Genomic DNA, 24,484 nt, shown 5'->3' on the forward strand with positions numbered 1-24,484 from the left:
GACTAGGCGATAACTACTTTTTTGGTATTTCGCTACAATTGATAGTTTTACAATAACAAAGCTATACTTGGTCAACCAGATCTTGACAGTAGAAAAAGGCGGTAAATTTGAAAACGGTAGGCGCGAAGGGATATCGACTATCGTCCCATAGAAAATTTGAATTTCGCGCCTTTTTTTACTGACAAGATTTGGTTGACCAGCTATAATTACAATTTTCACATCATAATCCCGAGTGCTATCGAATTATCGATACATTTTCATAACAATTCAACACTTCACGTCGTTTGTCGCTGTGGACAAGATAAGATTGAAGCCAAGGAAAGTGTGAGAGTGATCCATTTATTATCCACGTCGATAAACGATAAAAACGACTGCTAGCTGGGTGACTTATGATTATGACAATAATTTCTCAAAGTCCTTTATAGTCTACTTTGAATTTCACTATCTCACCATTATTTTGTTAATGAGTCTCGCTCGGATTTAGGGTGCGAGATGTTTTCCCGGATTCGACAGAAGTCAAAGCCAGGTACACCCAACAAAATGTACTAGATGAACCTGGAACCATGTCAAATTGTCTATAGGAGTTCTCACTTTTATAATACCATCTATTTTATTTAGTTCCATGGTTAGGTCTATCTAGTGGACTGTATTCAGCACTATACTCAAAATAAATCTAGCCTCGTAAGTCTCAAAGCGATATGTGTTTCTAATAAATTCCAACTACAGTAGAACCTCGATAATCCGAACCCATAATTATTCAATTTTTTAGGTGTTTTATATTTTAAGGTTAATTTGTACGTCAAACTTATTATTTTTATGTAAAAAGGTGTTGTTTTTGTTTGATCTTGTCCCAAAAAAACCTTTGATTATGCAAACTATAGTCTCTGTCCATTAGTTCGGTTAATCGAGTTTCTGCTGTATGTAATGCTATAAGATTTAAAAATTTTTTAGTACTTATACAAATACGCGAATGGACTTCGAGGAAAGATACTGCAATGCCAACATTAAGAATACAGCGGGCTCAGCACGGTTCCATTTTTATCGACTATCACTAAGCACGTCACTTTCGCACTCACATACTTGTTAGAACGTGACAGGCATGGTGATAAATGATAAAAATGCGACCATGCTACTAGGGCAGGTCCTGTAACTTTTATAGAAAGAAAGGATGTTATATCTTATCCAAGCATGACCTTAACATAACTAAGGCCCACTTGCACCATCCCACTAACCCGGGGTTACGCGGTTAAACCATTAACCCAGTGTCAAATTGTACTGGTAACCATAGTAATTTCAGGTTTAACCGGTTAACCCGGGTTAGTGAAATGGTGCAAGTGGCCCTAACAGATCCGGAAGATCTTAAGAAAACTAGCCAATTTTCTTTCAATTTGGGAAGACTATATCGATTACAACTTCAACAACAGTCTTTTTTCTTTCATAACAAATCTTACATTAATCGAGACTCACAAATTTAGCAAGTAGCTTGAATTAGTTCTTCTTTATTTCTTCAGTTGAATTTATCATCAGCTTTATCCCCGCTAAAAAGAAATAAAGAATTGTATTATTTAAGTGTTACATGAATAATTGTGTGTATTTTACAAGCTTTTATTTACTTTCACCTGACCGTTGTCTGTTTGTCGGTCTGTAATCAAATCTTGCAAGTTAAATTTGATCCACTTCCCGGTTTCCGATTGAGCTGAAATTTTGCATGCATGTATAAATCGGATGACAATGCAATATTATGGTACCATCGAGCTGATCTGATGATGGAGACAGGAGGTGGCCATAGGAATTCTGTGATGAAACAACGCAACCTAATTGTGTTAGGGGTTTTTAGAATTGTCTCGATGAGTATTAGTTAATTGTCTGTCGTAAGAAAAGTACAGTCAGCGATAAAAGCTTGTACCAAAAATGAAATTTTCGCCAAAAACTTATTTAAATATTAAATTTGGAAAGATAGTATGATTCTCTCTGTCTATGTTTGAAATGAGACAGTCCTTTGACAAACTATAACTCACCATTAATTACTGGAGATTCCCAATTTCTTCTTCAAACAATCTCTTCCCGCCTTTCAAAATCTTCTCCGAGTCCTGTCCATGTTTCTTCATATATGCCTCCAACCGTATCAGCCACTGCGCCCAATGTTCCCTCAGTTTATCCATCGAGAGGTGATAATAGTCAGCTTTGGAACCATCGGTGTAGGCGATGACTAGGAGAGCGTCCCGGACGTTCAAATGCTTGTAGTTCAGGTCGTTGCAGACTGCTCCGAAGTAGGCTGCTAGCTGGACTGGGTTGTCGTAGGTCGTGGCTATGGATTTGCGTTGCTTGTCGGATTTCTTCCATTCGATGACGGTTGGCTTGTCTCTGGAAATTAAAAAATAAATAAATATTAACACCTATTTTAGGGCATGTGGCACGACAAATCTTTTCTGTAAAATGTTTTGATTTACATGTTTTGAAGAAATGGACAATCAGTTTTCGTTTTAGCCTTCATCCTGAGTTGTATTGCAAGAAAAATAAGCCTTTCAATTTCACAGAGAATTTGGCCTTGTTTCTTTATGAGCAAGCTGTTAAAATATCTTCAGCCATAATATGTAAATTGTATAAATTTACATATTATGGCTAATTTTATTAACCGATTGTTTTGTTATTTTGTAAAGAATCTGTAGCAGTCTGGCCATGTTGGCGGTAAAAATAAATATTTGCAAGGACAATAGGGAGGTTCATCGTTTGTATGGGAAAAATTCAAACTGTAGCCACCCTAAAAGACAACTGTAGACTGAACACACTATCAACTGCATTTGATTTATTGCTAAGTCAATCAGGCAATGGCCACATAAATTAAAGGGTTAAGGAGTTTAAGGACAACATTTACAAAACAAAGTATGGTAATGAGTGTAATGAACCTATTTCTCGACTTTTTTTTAGTGTCCGAAACCGACACATGTTTTTTTGCCGAAACCGAAACCGAAACCGAATGTTCGGCTTTGGCTCTAGTTTCGGCCGAAACCGAAACCGAAACTTTTGAAGACTTGTTAAAATCGTTGAAAAAATTTCATAAAACCGCTTTTAAACTCATATTAAGGGGCTGTCAACACCCAATGTCCTTAAAATTGATGTTACTTAAGGGGCTCCGCCACGCCAATGACCTTCGATCTGAATCCCTTAGTTTTCTTATGTTTTTTGTAGCTTATCATATTAACAGCAACGGCTTTAAGCAATATAGTATTCCATATTTACTTCAAAGTTCATTGTCTTCGAGATATTTGGCATCAAAGTTGAACAATTTAAGGCCAAAAAACTGGTTTTCTGGCCATAACTTTTGTGTTAATTCGTTTAAAATTAAAACCATAGACCGTTTTACGACACGTCAAAGACGAACCCAAATATGTAAGTAGATTTCGTATACTTAAGTAATATCCTTCACAGCAATCTAGATACCTACGAAAAAAGTGTTCTTTTAGACAATGTTTAAAAAAATCATAAAATAGTATCAATTTCTTTCAAAATCCGGTAGACAATAATGGGGATAAAGATTGAAGAACCGATAGGCGTTTGTCTTATAAAAATCTATCTGTAGTGCAAAAGTAGGAGATAGGATTCAAAACTTGTCAAAAATCGATGAAAACCGCAGGTAGCCCCTTTTAAGAAAAACTATTTGATTTAGTAAAGCAAAAAATATATACCTATGTTTGTTCCGTTCTTAACGTTTAGTTTTTAATTAATTAATCAAAATTCCGCGCGCTTCTACCGTTTATCGATGCAAAGCCAAAACGCACTTCATAACGATACAATATTGACATTTTAGCCAATAGGATCGTCCGAAACTGCTCGGACGACACGCTAAGGACAACGCCTCAGCAGCGCCTCTGTTGGCAAAAACGAGAACTAGCGAGACGCCGCGGCATGCGTATCGACCGCTATCGATTTAAATCGCTTTATATGTTTTAAGCCTCCAAAACTAAGTGTTTTAGTGATATATCGTGCGTGACAAAAGGCCTAAGACTATTTAACGTACCGCCGGCCGGTGTGTGAGAGAAGAAAAGGTGCTGAACGTAAAAGAAGAACCAGTCTCATCGAGAGGATTCCGCCATTACTGCAGTATCAGGTCAGTCCAGTGCGTGATATCCTTTGGTTATTTTATCGTGTTGTACCGTTTATTACCGGCGAGTATAGATATTTATGCTCGATCCTGAATGTTGTGAATTGGCATTGCATCTCATACCAAAACCGCGCCATTTTGCAACATCTATTGGTGCCGAAACCCGGGAACGACCTTTTGACCTCTATTCACACTCGGCCTACCAAGTACCAATTTCACTTCGTAACCTTCTAACATTGTCGTTAATACTCGTTTAATATCCTTTCCTACCGTGTAAACGAATTGCAACGTCAATCTATCGCGTAATTACGAAGTTAAAATCATAGTCTTTGGTTCATGTTGTCTCGCTTACTCCAGCGTCTACCGAATTTAAAACTGCTTAATCATTTCACTAAAACTATTGAAATATACCGAATCATTTATAAGTTTTATAACCGAATTGTTAAGTACCTAATCCTATAATTTTGTAACGAAAACTACAACTTAGGTACAATATTTCCTACCTACGGGTATTCTGAGAATTAACTTCCCAGTGTAACGAGACCTCCGTCTTACGGAGTTTTGTACGTAGTTCAATCACGCGTTTCGTTGGTCTTCTCCCTTTGTTCAAAGAACCACATAACTTGACCCCACGTCCGAGGCGTAGCATACGGCGACTCGGGTCTTGAGCGTGTTTTATACACAGGTGTTCGGAATTCGTATAACTCGACTAATTTTCTTATTTCTTACCGCTCGACTTACCGTATTGGAAATTGTAATTATATTTTGGAAATCCAACTTATCGTATTAATAACTTTAACGGAAGATAGGTATTGTAAACGTTTAATTAGGTATTAACTTTAGTAGTTCCGGATTTCTCAAATTAATTTCGTGTTATAACATTTTTATACTGGACTTTCTTTCATTTTATTTTCTATCGACTTTACCGATTATCGATAACCGTACCGAGTGCCTTTTGAGTTCATTTTCGTATAAATTGACTAAATTGATTAATTTTACTAAATTAATTCCGCGAACTCGGGGTGCCGGTTTTAATAGTTGCCGCATTATACAAACATCGACGCTGTTTTTATTGTGCTATCACTGATAACGTATAGTGTTTTTAAATACGAGCTTGTTGTTTTAGCGTATATTATTGCGTATTTAGTAAACATTGTTTTCTAACCTTAAACAATGTCTTACCTAACAAGGCGTAAATCTAAATCCAGTGTAGGTAAAAAAGGTACCGATACAACTTACACTGTCAACAACTTACCGAGTTTACGACGTAAACGAACTATAGCGTATAACCGTATAGCGAAGGCTTTGGAAATAGGGACCTTAGCCAATACCGATGATTCACAAGTTGAATTATTTCTTTCATATTGTCAGGAGATAAAAAATATCGCTGATAGTTTTCAAGAGTCTCATCTTATCATTTCGGATCTATTAGGGGATGGTGAGGTCGACGACAGTGAGAACGAAATTCAGGAACGATTCGACGAAGCGTATTTTAACGTAGTGGCCTTACAGCGTAAATTTTCACCGTGTTCGTCTCAACAACCGGGTATTTCGAGACAGGACATAACACCGGGTTCGCATAGTAGTAATATGCGACTTCCAAAAATTTCGCTACCGACCTTTTCGGGTACTATTAAGGAATGGCCCGAGTTCATCGCGACTTACAATGCGCTTATTCACGAATCGACCCTTTTGAGTGAAATTGAGAAATTTCATTATTTAGTGTCCGTTTTACGCGGTGACGCTTTATCGTTAATCAGAACGTTTCCTGTTGCAAGTGAACATTATTCAAGTGCATACGAGGCTCTCAAGTCCCGTTACGAGGACAAACGCGACTTAGCTTTTACGTGTTGGCGTGACATTTTAGATGTCAGTTTTAAAACGACTAGCGCTCAAGATTTTCGACACGCGCTAGATACAATCGATGAAAATCTAACTATTTTAAAACAGTTGAAGTTACCGACCGAACATTGGGACTTTGTCCTGTGTTATAATATTCTAGCCAAGTTAGATACAAAGCTGCGACGCGAGTTTGAGGAGAAACACACCAACGTGGAGATGCCTCAGTACAAGCAAATTAGGGCATTTTTACACGCGAAAAGCGAAGCTTTGTTGCGCGATACGCACTTTACCGCCGTTACTTCTAAAAACGCGAATACTTCTAAAGAGGCAACGGGAACTTTACAGAAACCGAAGCGACATAGCGTCACGCATACACTCCTCTCTCCTACCGTGAACCCCCTTCCAAAGGGTGGTGACAAACAAGAGGTGAAACCGAAAGTTTCGGGAACTCCGAAAGTTGTCCGAAAATGTTCCTTCTGTGGTGAAGAGCACAACATATCAGCCTGCAAGGACTTTATAGCTAAATCGGTGGATGAACGAATGGCTATTACCACGGAGAGGAAATGGTGCTACAACTGTCTTAACGCGTCTCATTCAGTGCGACAATGCACATCGATATTCTCTTGTCAGAAATGCAAGCGGAAGCACCACACTCTGTTGCACCGGGAACAAGCTGCCAGCAATTCTGAACCTTCTGGTGAAAAATCAAGCTCAGTCGTCTTACTGGCTAAAGAATCGTTGACTCCGTCCAATTCACCTTCGAATACGACCGTGCTACTGGCAACCGCGCTCGTCCAAATTCGTGATGCTTCAGGCGAGTTTCAGACATTCCGGGCGTTATTGGACGCCGGGAGTCAAAACAATCTTCTCACTACACAAGCGGCTCAACGGCTAAAGTTGGAGCCTACACCGACTAGTGAGGGGCCCTGCGGCCTAGGAGGTGCACCCGCAACAGTGACTGGCAAGGTCACATGCGATATAGGTGCCAAGGATACCGTACATTTTCGCCTGGAAATGTTTGTTTCACCGCACATTTGTGATGAACAACCAATCGGAAGACTCAATACGAGTGGATGGGAAGAACTCAAAACATTACCGTTAGCTGATCCTGGTTTTGATATTCCTGGTCCAATTGATGTCTTGCTCGCTGCCGATGTCTTTGCTGAGTCACTTCTCGACCAACGTTTGAAACGCTGCGTCAATAAACCGCGTGCTCTCAACTCTGTCTTCGGATGGCTGATTGTCGGAAGAATCCGACTAGCATCGTCGTCTTTATTAAGTGTACCTACACCTAATAAGGATGACAGCTTAAACAATATCGTTCAACGCTTCTGGGAAATCGATACCGTTCCACATTCTTCCCGATTAACCCCAGATGAACAGCTCTGTGAAAATAGTTTCACAAACGAGCATTACCGTGACGAGACTGGTAGGTACGTCGTCTGTCTCCCCTTCAAAGATAACGCTGAGCCTGTGTTTGAAGGCTCTCGGGAGATAGCGTTACGACGCTTCCATGCTATCGAAAAGCGCCTTTCTCGTGATTCAGACTTGAAACAACAATATGTTGATTTCATGACCGACTACATCGAAAGTGGTCACATGACTTTGGTGCCTGCTAACGACTCGCTATTAACAGGCCCAAAGTTACAATCCAACATTGCGGAGATTCTTCTTCATTACCGGGAGCACGAAGTGGTCTTTATGGCCGACGTGCGCCAAATGTACCGTCAAATTAACGTTGCTCCGCATCACCGGGATTACCAGCGTATTCTCTGGCGAGCTCATCCAGATGAGCCTCTTCAGGAATACGTATTGAACACCGTAACGTACGGGGTCTCCTCGGCTCCGTTTCTTGCTTGCCGAACGATCCAGCAATTGGCCAACGATGAAGGTCATAAGCACCCGAAGGCCAAAACCGTTCTAACTTCCGATATTTACGTCGATGACGTCGTTACCGGAAGTTCTTCGCTGGATGACGCTTGTGACATCAAGTCACAGGTTATCGCACTTTTCAAGCTCGGCGCTTTCGAGCTACGAAAATGGGTAAGCAATCGACCCGAACTTCTTAGGGATTTGCCCTCGGAAATGTGTCTCTCGGACGCCATCGCATTTACCGAAGCCGAAGACACCACCGTTAAGGTCCTTGGCCTTAAATGGGAACCCGCTTCAGACTCGTTCGTTTTTAACGTCCAACCTTCGAATCAACCGTGTACCAAACGAACGATTCTAAGTGAGGTCGCCAGAATCTTCGACCCTTTGGGTTTCTTGTCTCCATTGACAATCCAAGCCAAAGCCTTGATCCAAAAACTTTGGATTCTCGGCTCTTCGTGGGATGAAACTCCTCCTCCGGAAATTGTGTCCCAATGGAGCAATTTCTCTCAGCAACTTCCTCAAGTTAGAGATCTGAAAATCCCTCGCAAATTCACCATCGAAGGTGCTCAATCGTATCAGTTGCACGGATTTTGTGACAGTTCTGAGGTAGCGTATGGCGCCGTCGTATATCTACGTGTCACCGAGTCTGATGGCTCCGTTCGCGTCCACCTCGTTTGCGCAAAGGCGAGAGTTTGTCCTCTCCGGAAACAATCTTTGCCCAGATTAGAATTGTGCGCAGCAGTGCTGCTTGCAGATCTCATCAAGTTCGTCAAGGACACGCTGCGGCTGCCTGTCGAAGAAACTTACCTTTGGTGCGACTCAACCGTTACATTGGCTTGGTTACGCGCTCCGTCCTCTCGTTGGGTGACATTCGTCGCAAATCGTGTTAGCCACGTGCAGGACATCGTTCCTACCGCTTGCTGGAGACACGTTTCCTCTGGAACGAATCCCGCAGATATCTGTTCACGAGGGCAGATGCCTCGGGAACTTCTCACCAATACGCTATGGTGGGCGGGCCCAGAGTGGCTCTCTCACTCACCGTCTGAATGGCCAACAGATCTATCGAAAGATCGCAACACCGATAACGTCGTACTTTCCGAACAGCGTCGTGTAACTCTCGTAACAAGCCAAACCGAACCTATCAAGCAAACGTCAATAATCGATCAGCTGTTAGAGAGATATTCGTCGTTGGACAAAGTCTGTCGCATTCTAGCTTACGTGCGTAGGTTTTGTACCAACGCGCGTAGCACCGCTTCACGATCTGAGAGCTTGCTCATAACGGACATCGAGCGCCATCGCGCGCTACTAGAAATCGTCAAGCATTTCCAAGATCGTCATTTTTCCGATGTCATATCGAAACTTAGGTTGCGAAAACAGCTACCTCGTAGTCTTCGCAAACTAAATCCGTTCCTAGACGACCAAGGCATTCTCAGGGTGGGCGGACGACTTGCGCGCTCCGGCTTAGAATTCGAACATAAGCACCCTGCGTTATTGCCTAGAAAGTGTGTACTTACGACACGCGTAATCGAATCCGTCCATCGGAAAACCTTTCATCCTGGTCTAAATACGACTCATTATTTAGTCCTGCAACAATTCTGGATCCTCGCGGCTAGGCGAGCGATACGACACCAGCTGTCGAAATGCATCCGTTGCTATCGTCTTCATCCGCAGCCTCTGCAACCGTTCTCTGTAGTCGGCGTTGATTTCGGTGGTCCATTTCGCATCAAACTCGGATCCCATCGCGGTGCGAAAATCGACAAGGCTTACTTATGCCTGTTTGTGTGCCTAAGCACAAAGGCCGTGCACTTGGAGGTAGTGTCAACGCTATCAACCGATGGCTTCATCGCAGCCTTACGTCGTTTCGTTTCCCGCCGTGGCCGTTGTAACGTCATACATTCGGATTGTGGTACTAACTTTGTCGGCGCGAGCTCACAACTAGCGGCATGTATCGAACGAGCCTCGCACGCAGAACGTATCACTTTCAAACGCAACCCCCCGTCCGCTCCACACTTTGGAGGGATATGGGAGATCCAGATTAAGGCCGCCAAGACACATTTATATCGCATCGTTGGCGACCAGGTCTTAACCTTCGAACAATTATCGACATGTTTCACCCAAATTGAATCGATTATGAACTCGAGGCCTTTGTGTCCTTTAAGTTCCGACCCTAACGATCTGAATGTCCTCACACCCGGTCACTTCCTGACATTAGAACCCCTGACCGCAGTGCCAGACTCTGACTACGCGGACGTTAAACTTAATCGACTAAACCGATGGCAGCTCATCCAAGCGTTCCAACAGCAGTTCTGGAAACGCTGGCAAAATGAGTACCTACACGCCTTAACTCTGCGGGCAAAATGGACCAAAGACTCAACACCGTTAACCGTAAATTCAATCGTACTTATCAAAGACGAGAACCGACCTCCTCTTCATTGGCCGTTGGGACGAGTTGTCTCTCTCCATAACGGACCTGACGGAGTAGTTCGGGTGGCTACCGTGCGAACCGCGAAGGATAACTTAGTTAAAAGGCCCCTGGTCAAACTATGTCCCCTTCCATCCGAATAATCGCTCCCATTAACAACGTTCCCTAGTTTTAAGATTAGTTTCGTAAATCGTATTTTTACCAATAGTTAAGTAACGTTTTCTTTTTCTTTCGGGAAAATCCCATTGGTATTTTGGTGGGCGGAATGTTCCGTTCTTAACGTTTAGTTTTTAATTAATTAATCAAAATTCCGCGCGCTTCTACCGTTTATCGATGCAAAGCCAAAACGCACTTCATAACGATACAATATTGACATTTTAGCCAATAGGATCGTCCGAAACTGCTCGGACGACACGCTAAGGACAACGCCTCAGCAGCGCCTCTGTTGGCAAAAACGAGAACTAGCGAGACGCCGCGGCATGCGTATCGACCGCTATCGATTTAAATCGCTTTATATGTTTTAAGCCTCCAAAACTAAGTGTTTTAGTGATATATCGTGCGTGACAAAAGGCCTAAGACTATTTAACGTACCGCCGGCCGGTGTGTGAGAGAAGAAAAGGTGCTGAACGTAAAAGAAGAACCAGTCTCATCGAGAGGATTCCGCCATTACTGCAGTATCAGGTCAGTCCAGTGCGTGATATCCTTTGGTTATTTTATCGTGTTGTACCGTTTATTACCGGCGAGTATAGATATTTATGCTCGATCCTGAATGTTGTGAATTGGCATTGCATCTCATACCAAAACCGCGCCATTTTGCAACAATGTTAATAAATATTTATTATATTTTAAGACCGTGGCCGCACTCGATACATGATTGAACGACATCGGCTCGATGCTCGATAGAAAATAATTGCAAAGTTTGGTCTTAAAATCACCATTAAACGGTTCTAAATGTTCTAATGTCTTTATTTCTTGACTTATGTGTCTGAAATTAAAATCAATTTGTCAAAACATTTACTTACTTATACCTTATACCTAAACCGCTAACGAGTAATATTACACAAATAATCCACATTTATTTTTATTTCAATAGTTTTCTTATTATTCCCTTGAGCACTGGTGCCTAGCGGTAAGAGCGTGCGACTTGTAACATAAATGTTACGTAACCTAGGTTAATCGTATGTAATTATTTCTGCGTTCATTAATATAAGTACATTATTTTACAAGTACGATATTTTAACACTTACCTAACATTTACTTGATACCTACACTAATCTAGGGATTAAAGTAATTACGTGTGTTCTAATTAAAATCTCAACTTGTTATTTGCGCTTCTGACTGTACTCGCCGCGCAAATCAGTTTTTGGGCCACCGACCGGTTCCATGCCCCTTGCCGCGCTTTCCCCCCGCGCTGTCTGGCTGCCGCGCCGCGGTCCGTCCGGCGATTCATTCGTTTCTGAGATTCAACGCAGGCGCACGTCGCTCTCTCGCAGCGTCCGTGCAAGCCGCGCACTCGCAGCGCATACAATTTTATATTTTAATGAGGGCTTAGTAAATTGCCTCAGTTTCTGTACTCGTTTAGTACATGTAATGAAAGTTAGAGCCAGTGTAACCCCTTTGGGTAAGTGTTGAACATTTAAGAGTGCTTTAGGGAGTAGTAAATTTGAATGTGTGTTCAACGGTTATTTACCGTTAAGTTGTAACGATCTTTTCTTTGTTTGATTATGAACTTCCTTAGCGTAGTTTAATAGGTGCTTAGTTTCGCTTGCAAATCTTAAATGCTAGTGTTAATGTTTTTCTGTCTTATTTAAAAGCAGGATTAAAATTGTAATTTGTATGTTTTTAAAAACTATATGCTTAACTGCTCATTTTGTAAGCTCCGCCTGACTGTGACATTTTAACATCACCAAGGCATTCTCACGGCTATCACGCAGTACTTTCTCTTCCGTTTCTGCTCTTCTTCTTCAAGCCGGTCACAGTCAAGGGAGCCGTTTCGTGGGTTAATTACTAAGGCGAGCTAAAATAATTCCAGGGTTCAATAGCACGGCTAGGAGGCCGACGATGACACGCTCGCGCTGACCCTGACGACCTGGTGCTGACCCTGGTGGAACACGGCTGACGTCCCTCAGTCCTTCATCGCTCACAGCAACACAGCGGGCCAGGGAAGTACTAGCGTGTGGGCAGCGACTACTTTCGTGAACCGGGAGTAGAAATCAGACGGTTAACGGACTTTGACCCTTCGACGATCTTCTCGAATGCTTGCGACGTTTTGAGCGATAAATAAATTGTTATCAAGTGAGATTATTTGTTTTAATTTAAACCTCACAGCTTAAACGTAGCAGTGGCGCCCTTACGTGTTTTTTTTTGAAAGTCTGATTTTACTCCCGGGTAAGTAGTTGTGGTACATGTGCTTGGTGTTTGTTTCTTTTTACGTTTTTATTTTTTTGTGAAACGTTTTTTAAGTTTTTTTTGGTTGCCAGCAACTAAAGTGTACGTAACTGTTCTTTTTAATTGTGTAACTAACTTTAGGTTTTTCTCAGGGTACAGTCGGACGTATTTTTGTAATTTAAATTTAATATATTCATATATAATTTTGCAACGGTTGTCTAACGGCTGTAATTTGTAATTTTGTCCGCTAGTACAGTCTGCTACATTTTGGAATTTTATTTTTACGGCTCAATTTCGGTAATACTCGGTTTCGTACGCATTAGTTGCAATTTAAACGCTTTTTTCTGTGTATTTTTATTTTTGTGTCTGTGCTTTGTTTCTTTTCTTCATCTTTCCGTTTTTTTTACACTTTCAACCAGAACGTTAGTAGCTTTATCATTTTATATTGTGACAGGCGGAGTATTTTGATTTTATTTTAAATATTGTTCAACATTTAGCCAAAGTTTATTTAATAATAGTTCGTAATGGCTTATTCCATAAAATTTATGTCTCTTCAAAAAAGTGAATTAGAGTACGAAGTGGCTATACGGGGTGAGACTCCAGCTGCTTCAGTCCAAGACTTGCGTAAGCAGATAGCCAAATGTGGTCCCGTTTTTCCATCCGAGGACATACTTGTTAGCCCGTTTGACGCGAAGGAGGATATAGACGGGGTGGCTTCTGTTTTGGAGAAGGTCAATACATTGCTTGATTCCAAACCTCTCAATAGAAGTTCCTTGCTCCGAGCACAGAATTTGATCAATCACGTCTATCATCGGCTTAATCGCGTGACTTGTGTCGAGGAGGTAGAGAAAGAGGCTTATGATCAATGTGTCAGCTTATTTAGGCAATTCTCGGACCGCGCCAGTTCCCTTAGGGACGTGGTTGATCCATTCACCACTAGCACTGGTGTGCAGGCTTCTCCTGTCACTTTAACGGCGCCTCTTAATGTCTCGGTGACGTGTGAGGGTAACGACGCGAATAAGTTCTCAAAGTTAAGATATGACGGTCAGACCTCTGTGCGGGCATTCATTCAGCGCGTATCCGAGTTTTGTGCGGCAAGGAACATTTCGAGTAGCAAGATTCTTCATAATGCTACTGAAATTTTTACAGGCAATGCGCTTCATTGGTTTCGCAGCGTTAGGGAAAAGGTAACAAGTTGGGATGACCTAGTTGTACTTTTGAGGCAGGATTTTTGTCATGCTGGCTATGATTTCAAGCTGATCAATGAAATCAGGGCACGTACACAGGGGGAAACGGAAAATATAGTGATTTACCTAGCGATCATGTCTGGTCTTTTCTCTCGTTTAACTAAGCCTTTGCCTGAGAATGAGAGGTTGGAAATTTTATTGCACAATATACGGCCTTGTTACGCGAGCACTTTATCTTCCGTTTCTGAAATTAAGACTATTGAGGAGCTCAAAAATGTATGTAGGAACTATGAGAACATTCAGTCACGCCTTTCTCAGTTCAAAGAACCCCCACGTGCGTCTTCTGATACTCTGGCCCCAGAGTTCGCCTACTCTGGCGGTTCTTCTAAAAATAAGAATAATTCTGCTACTAATTCATATGGGAACAATTACAATAATTATAATTATAAGTATAAACAGTTTAATCAAAACTATAATAAATCGCATGCTCAGAGTAATAGCAACTATAGCGGTAGTACTAATGGCAAAGCAAATAATACTCCTAGTTATGTAGCTGCGGTCACTAAATCCGAGCCGAAGGCACGTTATTGTCCGAGATGCCGGGTGAATACTCATAATTTGAGACAATGTACAGTGAATAAGGATGTCATTGTTTGTTTTGTTTGCGGTCGTAAGGGCGTAAAATCTCCTGATTGTCCTGATTGCATTAAAAATAAGAACTCAGATCCAAAAAACGGATAGAGCAGAATTGTGTCGATAGTTGTGCTACACCTAAATTTGATAAGGAGGACTGGCAGGATTGGTTGCGTACAGTTAATCTTTTCTTTAGGTCATATAGGGTTGACACAATTCTGAGGCAAAATTTAGAGGATGATGACAGGCCTTACGTCTCAGTGCAAGTCGGTAATTTAACTTTGTCAGGGTTGTTGGACTCTGGCTCTGCGGTAACAATCTTTGGCAACGGTGCTCATTCAGTACTCGTTGACAATGGGTTTAAGATAATGAGCGGAAGCTGTTCTTCGATTACTGCAGCGGGTGGTAGCGTTTATAGATGTGAGGGTTACATAGAGTTACCTATTAACTTTAATAACCAGTTTCATGTTGTGAAGGCTTTTATCGTGCCGGCTGTTGTGAATAACTTCATTTTAGGTTGGGATTTTTGGCGTGCTTTTGATATAGTACCCAAGCAACTTTGTGCTATCATCGTGAATGATGGTGCTTCGTCGGTTTGGAGTGTCACCAAACCTGATCGTGAAACCTTCATTCAGGGATACGACAATTTGGATGACTCACAGAGACTATTGGCGGACAATGTAGTAAAACAGTTTGAGGATATTTCTTTTCGTAGTAAAGGTTTAGGCGTAACGAATTTAATTACACACCACATTGATACTGGCGATACGAGTCCAATTCGTCAGCGCTACTACCGGTTATCTCCTGAAAAGCAACGCATTTTAGTTGAGCAGGTGGACGAGATGCTTTCTCTTGATGTAATTGAGCCTTGCGAGAGCGCTTGGTCTTCGCCTGTATTGATCGTCACCAAGAAGAACGGACAACCTAGATTTTGTCTCGATAGCCGTAAGCTTAATTCGGTGACAAAGCGTGACGCTTATAACTTGCCCTATATTTCCGAAATTCTGGATAACCTTAGGGATGCTCGTTATCTTTCTTGTATTGACTTGTCCAAAGCGTTCTGGCAAATTGAGATAGCTCCGGAGGATAGGAACAAGACGGCATTTTATGTTCCTGGTAGGGGTACCTTTCACTTTAAGCGAACTGCGTTCGGCCTGACTAACGCTCCTGCTACTCAACAAAGATTAGTGGACCTGTTATTCTCAGAGTTCGGTCTTAAAGTATTCGCCTACATGGACGACATAATAGTGGTTTCCGAGGATTTCAATAGTCACGTAACATTACTCTTACGCGTTTTGGATAAGTTAAAGAGAGCTAACTTAACGGTTAACTTAGAAAAGTGTCGTTTCTTTAACAGCCAGCTTAGATATCTCGGTTATGTGGTTGATGGCTCTGGCTTACGAACGGATCCGGAAAAAGTCGAGGCTATTTTAAATTATCCTACTCCAACTTGTCGCAAGGAGGTCAAGAGGTTTCTAGGGACTGCTACGTGGTACAGGCGTTTTGTACCTAATTTCAGTACAATTGCTGGTCCTTTAAACAAGCTTACTTCTTCAAAGAAGGGCTCTCCGCCGTTTGAATGGACCTCGGAGGCAGACTCTGCATTCAGGGAACTTAAGGAGCGACTTGTTTCTGCTCCGGTGCTTTGCTGTCCGGATTATTCTAAGCCGTTTGAGGTACACTGTGATGCCAGCAATTACGGGTTAGGTGCCATGTTGACCCAGACTATCGATGGTAAGGAGCACCCGATCGCGTACATGTCGAAGGCCTTGACCGCTGCTGAAAAGAACTACAGTATAACCGAACGCGAGGCTTTAGCTGTAGTGACTGCGTTGGAGTATTGGCGTTGCTACGTGGAAAATGGACAGCCTTTCACGGTCTACACTGATCACAGTGCACTTAAATGGTTCCTGTCTATTAACAATCCCACCGGAAGATTGGCTCGTTGGGGTGTTCGTCTCTCAGCATTTAACTTTGTTCTCAAACACCGTAGGGGAGTGGATAACGTCATTCCGGATGCGTTATCTCGTGCGTCTGTTGGTGCTATTAGTACTTCAAATTCTCATCTGACCTCCAGAGATACTTGGTACACTAATATTTTCAACGGTTGCCTTCATAACCCAATTGATTTTCCAAATTTCATGATTAAGGACAATTCCTTATACCGCTTGTCCAAAAATAAGCATAATCTTACGTCAGAATTTTCATGGAAGTTGGTTGTTCCTATGGAGTTACGTCAATCAACCGTTTCCGATAATCATTCCGAACCTTCAGCAGGGCACATGGGCATTTTTAAAACTTACCGTAGACTTTGTTTACGTTACTATTGGCCTCGTATGTATCAGGACGTTGTTCAGTTTGTTGGATCGTGCGACAAATGTCTGGCATATAAGGTTCAGAACCACCAAACTTTAGGGGTGATGGGTAGGCCAAAACAGTGCTCACGACCATTCCAGATGATCTCTATTGACTTGATGGGCCCGTTGCCAACTACGAGGAAAAGAAATAACTACATTCTAGTTGTCACGTGTTGTTTTTCGAAATATTGTTTGATTTTCCCGCTTAAACAGGCTACTGCGGAGGTGATTGTACAAAACTTAGAGGATTCTGTTTTTCTAGTGCACGGGATACCACAAACGGTCCTAATGGACAATGGACCACAATTTGCGGGGAAGGTTATGGATAATTTTTTCAAATCCTATAATGTTCCAAACGTTTTTTTTACTCCGAAATATAGTCCGCAGGTCAATTTGGTAGAGCGTTACAATCGTACGATTATTACTTGTATTTCCACCTTTGTTGAGGATGACCATAGATCCTGGGACGTATTTATTCCCAGGGTTCAATTTGCCATAAATAGCGCCGTCAACGAGGTCACGAAGTATGCACCATCATTTCTGGTGTACGGTCGCGAGTTAGTACCTTGTGGGACACATTATACGGACAACGATATCGGACACGAGGTGTTGTTCCTACCACGCGATATCTACGCCGAAAACTTGGGTTGCCTTTCCGCTATTTTTGATGACGTGCAAAAGAAACTGTGGCACGCTCATGAAAGAAGTACGTCACACTACAATCTTAGACGTCAACTTGTGGAATTTTCGGTGGGCGATATAGTTATGAAGCGCGCCTATTTCTTGAGTGACAAGGGCAAGCAATTCACAAAGAAACTGGCTCCTAAATTTATAAAGGCTAGGATTATTGGGAAAAAGTCACCTCTGGTATACGTTTTGCAGGATTTAGGGGGTAAAGATCTTGGTACTTGGCATGTTAAGGATCTTAAGTTAGTGGGTCTTAATAAGTAGTTGGTTATTATACTTATTATTTTTAGTTAGTATTATGTCTGTTGATCACACTTCAAATTTGTTGTTGAAGATAATTACATTGCGCTTTGACATCTTTAGGTAACGGTTCTTGTATGGTCTCCAGTTCTTGCAACGGGAAACCCTTATAATTTTTCTGGAATCGAGCGTGGTGATTAAGCCTATAGGGTAATTGCTAACGTGGTAATGTAAGCGTGAAGTATGAAAGATATGTAACGTCAGTGTAATTACAGGAACCAGGCTTCACGGATTTTATTCCTTAAGGGTAATAAAATCCTTCATGGCGCGCCGGGGTACTGTAACATAAATGTTACGTAACCTAGGTTAATCGTATGTAATTATTTCTGCGTTCATTAATATAAGTACATTATTTTACAAGTACGATATTTTAACACTTACCTAACATTTACTTGATACCTACACTAATCTAGGGATTAAAGTAATTACGTGTGTTCTAATTAAAATCTCAACTTGTTATTTGCGCTTCTGACTGTACTCGCCGCGCAAATCAGTTTTTGGGCCACCGACCGGTTCCATGCCCCTTGCCGCGCTTTCCCCCCGCGCTGTCTGGCTGCCGCGCCGCGGTCCGTCCGGCGATTCATTCGTTTCTGAGATTCAACGCAGGCGCACGTCGCTCTCTCGCAGCGTCCGTGCAAGCCGCGCACTCGCAGCGCATACAATTTTATATTTTAATGAGGGCTTAGTAAATTGCCTCAGTTTCTGTACTCGTTTAGTACATGTAATGAAAGTTAGAGCCAGTGTAACCCCTTTGGGTAAGTGTTGAACATTTAAGAGTGCTTTAGGGAGTAGTAAATTTGAATGTGTGTTCAACGGTTATTTACCGTTAAGTTGTAACGATCTTTTCTTTGTTTGATTATGAACTTCCTTAGCGTAGTTTAATAGGTGCTTAGTTTCGCTTGCAAATCTTAAATGCTAGTGTTAATGTTTTTCTGTCTTATTTAAAAGCAGGATTAAAATTGTAATTTGTATGTTTTTAAAAACTATATGCTTAACTGCTCATTTTGTAAGCTCCGCCTGACTGTGACATTTTAACATCACCAAGGCATTCTCACGGCTATCACGCAGTACTTTCTCTTCCGTTTCTGCTCTTCTTCTTCAAGCCGGTCACAGTCAAGGGAGCCGTTTCGTGGGTTAATTACTAAGGCGAGCTAAAATAATTCCAGGGTTCAATAGCACGGCTAGAAGGCCGACGATGACACGCTCGCGCTGACCCTGACGACCTGGTGCTGACCCTGGTGGAACACGGCTGACGTCCCTCAGTCCTTCATCGCTCACAGCAACACAGCGGGCCAGGGAAGTACTAGCGTGTGGGCAGCGACTACTTTCGTGAACCGGGAGTAGAAATCAGACGGTTAACGGACTTTGACCCTTCGACGATCTTCTCGAATGCTTGCGACGTTTTGAGCGATAAATAAATTGTTATCAAGTGAGATTATTTGTTTTAATTTAAACCTCACAGCTTAAACGTAGCAGACTTTCAATCCAAAGGTCGCAGGTACAAACACTACAGACCCCGGCTCATACCAATGAGTTTTTCGGAACTTTGGTAAATATCAACCAACGTGGGTATTGTGGGTCTTTGTCACATAGTTCAGTTTCATAGAACGAATTACCATTGCGTATGTTTCGGCCCGGCCGAAAGGCTCGGCCGTTTTTTGGCCGAAACCGAAACTACGGCCGAAACATGATTTTTTGGCCGAAACCGAAACCGAAACCGAACCTTCGGTCGGACACTACTTTTTAGGGTTCCGTAGCCAAATGGCAAAAAACGGAACCCTTATAGATTCGTCATGTCTGTCTGTCTGTCCGTCTGTCCGTCTGTCTGTCCGTCCGTATGTCACAGCCACTTTTCTCCGAAACTATAAGAACTATACTGTTGAAACTTGGTAAGTAGATGTATTCTGTGAACCGCATTAAGATTATCACACAAAAATAGAAAAAAAACAATAAATTTTTGGGGTTCCCCATACTTCGAATTGAAACTCAAAAAAATTTTTTTCATCAAACCCATACGTGTGGGGTATCTATGGATAGGTCTTCAAAAATGATATTGAGGTTTCTAATATCATTTTTTTCTAAACTGAATAGTTTGCGCGAGAGACACTTCCAAAGTGGTAAAATGTGTGTCCCCCCCCCTGTAACTTCTAAAATAAGAGAATGATAAAACTAAAAAAAATATATGATGTACATTACCATGTAAACTTCCACCGAAAATTGGTTTGCACGAGATCTAGTAAGTAGTTTTTTTTTAATACGTCATAAATCGCCTAAATACGGAACCCTTCATGGGCGAGTCCGACTCGCACTTGGCCGCTTTTTTTACATATCTTTATTACTGAACTTGACATTAAATGTTTCAACTTTATTTACATGTATGGACTGTACTGGTATTAAAGTGCCAAAAATATGTACACACTACCTTAGTAATGTATGGTCGTATACCTACTACACCTACCTACTTCATACTTTTAACAAAGAGCATGACGATTGATGAGTGATGACTAACAAGGCGTTAAATCGCGACCATCATACAGACATGTGTCTCTAAATTGGTTTGTCAGAATTTAGCAAACAATACTTAATAATAAATACTTACTCATAATAGGCTATAGCATCAAATACCCCTCTGTATTTCAAAACTGGGTGAACTACGTTGGACTCGATGGCTTTCGGAGATGATATGTGCTTCAAGACCTCCGCTACCGAATTCCAGACCGGCTCCACATCTTTCTCTATGCGGTGCTGAGACTTCGGCTGAGTGAAGTAGTCTTTGAGCGTGCTGTGGAATTTCGAGCCGAGAGCCAATTGAGCTGCCAAAAAGAAACATTGTATGAATTAAAAGGAAATTGTAATTTTATTTAATTGGCAGCATATAGGTATGTAATGCTGCCAATACATTTTGAAACAAAATTTTTTAATTTGATCCATGACCCATAAGATCTTCCCAACCATTATTGGTGTGACCTGAACTTGGGACCTGCTGCTGAGTCCTGCTTCATAGGCCGGGTCACTAAACGCACTGCCAACTAGGCTAGGAGGCCGTTATTTAATGGTAATATGGAATTATGGATACGTCATTAAGTTCACAATACCGATTAAACTGTTTGAAAAAATGCTATTTAAATGAAACTAATATAATTATAAAATATCTACCTATCTATTAAGCTCTTTTATTCTGAGTTAGAGTATGTCTCTTAACTTCTTAACTCAGTGTGCCACTTGGCAAAGAGTGGCATTCCCAGGTGGCAAACAAAACGCCAATTACTGTATATTATCTACCAATTTATGCCATTCTTAAAAAAAAAATCGCCTAGCTGCATCTAGCTTCAATGCTTTGTATATGAGGTTAAAACTGATAACTGTGTCTGCAGGGTAAATCAATATTTCAAAAAAAATTATAAATACCTATCCCCTAGTCACACTTACCCAGCAGTGGGACCCTCTACTCTCTAGGAAAGATCCTAGTCATGATATTTATCATATAAATACAGATCACAATATACATAGCAGTGTAGTACAGTACATGAACACCTATTTAGAAGTTATGTACTTTATAATAAACAAATAGAAGTACAAATATCACTTGTAATTCTTAAGGAAATAAATATCTATGAGTCAATTGTCAATAACATTATACAGATAATTATGTGGGAGTGGCATTAACCACTACTCTTTTTAATAAAACTGATAAGTTTGGTGGCATACATGAAATGGTAAATGACTCTTACCTTGATAAAATCGATCAAACTCCTCTTGTCCCATTTCAGCAATCCTTTCCTGTTTCCACTTTTCTAATGCTGCCCTAGATTCATTTGTCATAGTTTTGTTCAGAATCAGAGTCACCGACGGATATTGCTGGGCATAATCATTTCTGTAGGGCTTGATCTGAAGTATCTTGTCCTCTGACACATAACCCTGCTCTGCAGCCGTGCTTCTAGCCGCACTGACGGCTGCTGAAGTCTTCAAACCTCTCACACTAGCATTATTTAACAGCACACCCACAAAACTAACACAAGTCCTCGTATTCTGCCACATTTTTCTTTTAAAAATCTCCACCGGCAAAACAGGATTGTATTTGAGGCCGGTTATATCATTTTTCTTAGCGCTACCGTCGAATTTCGCTGCACTTTCGCTAGACGCCGACGCTCCGTTGTTTTGATCCGCGAGTTTGCTATTTTTAGCTGCAAAGATAAGTATAAACTGAGAATGTGGCGCATCTACGCGTGTATAACTCACGGCGCCAGTAGCGTAATGTCATATGATTGTAATTGGCAAGGCACGACTATCTGCATGCGGTTGATACGCAATAAAACAGACGGGCCCGTGAATACAAATATAAACGACCAAGTAAACAAAGCAATTAGAGTAGACGCGCGTCAAATCTTTGTTTCATGAGTAAATGTGAACGTCATATGACTTCTCACATGGCAAACCAGCCTATTTTTACCTTCAGTTGAGTAGAAAGTTGTAATAAATCTCGCCAAGGTTGCAGAAACCTTACAATCGATTTGCACTTACCAGACTTCCGTAATTTCTGTTTCCTCTGCTTGTTTGTCTCCAATAACGGGCCGAAAAGCTCTTTGTTCTCTTTATTGTACAGCTTAATCTTTTCTGCCGGTTTCAAGAGAGAAGCGGGACGGACCACTTTAGTCCTGATCGAGTCCTTCGAATTACTCGATAACGAAATTCTTCGGCCAATTGCCGATATAGGTCGTAACATTTTAAAGAAAGATAAATTCTGTCTTTGTTTTTCGCTTTAAGAAGTATTTTTAGAGAATCAGGACGCTAATATAGAGCACTAGAAATCTAGAACAGATGGTAAAACAGAATTGCAGGCAGGTAGAAAATCAAGTTACATGGCTGTCAAATCTCTGCTGACAGTGCTGACAGATCCAACGCCATTTTTGAATTGAAATGACATTGACAATTGCCATGACGAGTTATGAAGGGCGAAGGGAGGGCGAAGGCATTCAGCGAAGGACATTCATATGAGAATAATAAAATTTTACTTTCACCGTCGTAGTTACTAAAATGAAATACGAATAAATAAGCAATAATAGGACTAACCAAAACAATAACATATTATGGCAATGTTGTTGTTGATAAAGCCGGTCAAACAACTTTGTCAGTAGAAAAAAGCCCGAAATTCAAATTTACTATGGGACGATAGCCCTTCCCACCTATTATATATATTTTTAAATTTACCGCTTTTTTATACTGACGGAAATAATTGACAGACTATAATAATAATTATTATGTTCGTTTGTTTAACGCCATCTATGCAAAAAGAGTAGCAACTTGTTACAAGAAACCTGAGCACATAAAATAATCTACTAAAAGTTGCAGCTATAACAACTAGATGGCGGAACCGTAGGCAAAGTATAATACGAACAATTTAAATTGTTACAAATTGTATGAAATTTGTTACTGATCCCGTGTTTCTAAAATTTTCGTTATAATGGCGAATAGTGAATGAAACTCATGCTAAGCTACTAAATGAAATGTTTGCCTCGTCGTTCTGCGGTCCTGCAATCCTGGATAGTTCTCTATATTTGGCGGTGTTATAGGCAAGGTACACATTGGCGGGAACGCGAAGCGGCATTTCAAAAACGCCGGTTGCCGGATTCGTACGGGACTACGGTTTACTCAATATCTGAGTAAGACGCGCAAAGTTCGAAATTTGAACAAGTGGCAATAGAGTAAACAATGAATGATATTTTATTCATAAAACCGTAATGTAATATTGGACTGTGAAGTGTTGTAAACATTTTGTTTGTGACTTTTTGTGCTGCTGAGGAGTGTATTTTGCAAGTTGGATTCAAATTAAAGGTAAGAATCTTATTTTATTGTAGGCAATAGGTACCTTCAATTATTAGTCACATTTTGGGTACTTATTTAGGTAAAATTAACTCGAAAATGTAGGAATTAAAAAAAATGTAGTGTGCACACCTCAGTAAAAGAAACATCAGGTTGAAGACAAGTTGAAGACAACTTAAAAAAACAATTGATCGCACTATTTGTACTTGTCCGTACAATCCGGAGGTATATACTTAGGGTCGGTTGCACCAAACTGTTCGAATCGTTAAAGAGTTCGCTAAATTTTAATGTAAGTATGGAAAGTTTCATAGTAAAGCGCCGGGGCGCGCCGGCTGACTTTGATCAACCTGTCAAATGTGGTTGGTGCAACTGGCCCTTAATACGTATCTTAGTTAGGGTCGGTTGCACCGTTTAAACGTTCGCTAAATTTTATTCTAAGTATGCGAATTTTCATAGTTCTCTGCCGAGTGATGTTGATCAGTCTGTCAAATATGGTTGGTGCAACTGGCCCTTAATAAGTATAAATACTATAGCTGTTCAAGCAGATCTTGTCAGCAGAAAAAGGCGGCAAATTTGAAAAATGTAGACGCGAAGGGATATCGTCCCATAGAAAATTTGAATTTCGCACCTTTTTTACTGACAATATTTGCTTGACCAGCTATACTTTATAATATATATTGGCGCGAGCGAGACGCATTCATCATTTTACAGCTTGATCTCACAATCTAAGTTTGAATTGGCCTCCCGGCCTTTCTTCCGAGAAGAGTTTTGGGTGATCACAATCAACAATTTAATGGATGAGCGGGAACAATGACCATTCATGAGCATCCGTTGTGACTGATAACATTCACCTAAGTACTTTTTAGGGTTCCGT

At 41.1% G+C, this 24,484-nt stretch overlaps 2 protein-coding genes and 1 long non-coding RNA gene across 4 annotated transcripts in view; 1 reads left to right on the forward strand and 2 right to left on the reverse strand.

The window, feature by feature from the left end:
• The window catches only part of LOC134653613 (uncharacterized), a 381,090-nt gene that overhangs the window by 305,444 nt on the left and 51,162 nt on the right, over positions 1 to 24,484 (reverse strand). The window lies entirely within an intron of this gene.
• LOC134653574 (mitochondrial genome maintenance exonuclease 1-like) lies at positions 1,389 to 22,613 on the reverse strand. 2 transcript variants are annotated; one of them, XM_063508963.1, is made up of 5 exons: positions 22,312 to 22,613; positions 21,522 to 21,974; positions 20,390 to 20,603; positions 2,019 to 2,364; positions 1,389 to 1,538 (listed from the first exon to the last, which is right to left on the reverse strand). In XM_063508963.1, exons 1-4 carry the CDS (start codon positions 22,511 to 22,513, stop codon positions 2,025 to 2,027), a joined length of 1,209 nt encoding a protein of 402 aa, XP_063365033.1. In that variant the 5' UTR covers positions 22,514 to 22,613; the 3' UTR covers positions 1,389 to 1,538; positions 2,019 to 2,024. The 2 variants fall into 2 exon arrangements, with proteins under 2 accessions (XP_063365033.1, XP_063365034.1); XM_063508964.1 differs by lacking the exon at positions 1,389 to 1,538 and having other exon boundaries at positions 2,014 to 2,364.
• LOC134653555 (connectin-like) overlaps positions 23,384 to 24,484 on the forward strand; it is a 121,995-nt gene continuing 120,894 nt past the window's right edge. The window contains exon 1 of the mRNA XM_063508936.1: positions 23,384 to 23,622. The gene's annotated coding sequence lies outside the window, so the exon portion shown is untranslated. The remainder of the gene's footprint in view (positions 23,623 to 24,484) is intronic.

The sequence above is a fragment of the Cydia amplana genome, chromosome 13 (assembly GCF_948474715.1).
Source record: "Cydia amplana chromosome 13, ilCydAmpl1.1, whole genome shotgun sequence".
Classification (NCBI taxonomy): domain Eukaryota; kingdom Metazoa; phylum Arthropoda; class Insecta; order Lepidoptera; family Tortricidae; genus Cydia; species Cydia amplana.

Excerpts from the sequence above, each read along its gene's own strand:
- LOC134653574 (XM_063508963.1), bottom strand. The coding sequence starts at position 22,513 with ATGTTACGACCTATATCGGCAATTGGCCGAAGAATTTCGTTATCGAGT. Across the intron at positions 21,975-22,311 it reads ACAGAAATTACGGAAGTCTG|CTAAAAATAGCAAACTCGCG; the intron begins GTAAGTGCAAAT and ends TTATCTTTGCAG. Across the intron at positions 2,365-20,389 it reads GATGCTATAGCCTATTATGA|AGACAAGCCAACCGTCATCG; the intron begins GTAAGTATTTAT and ends TTTAATTTCCAG.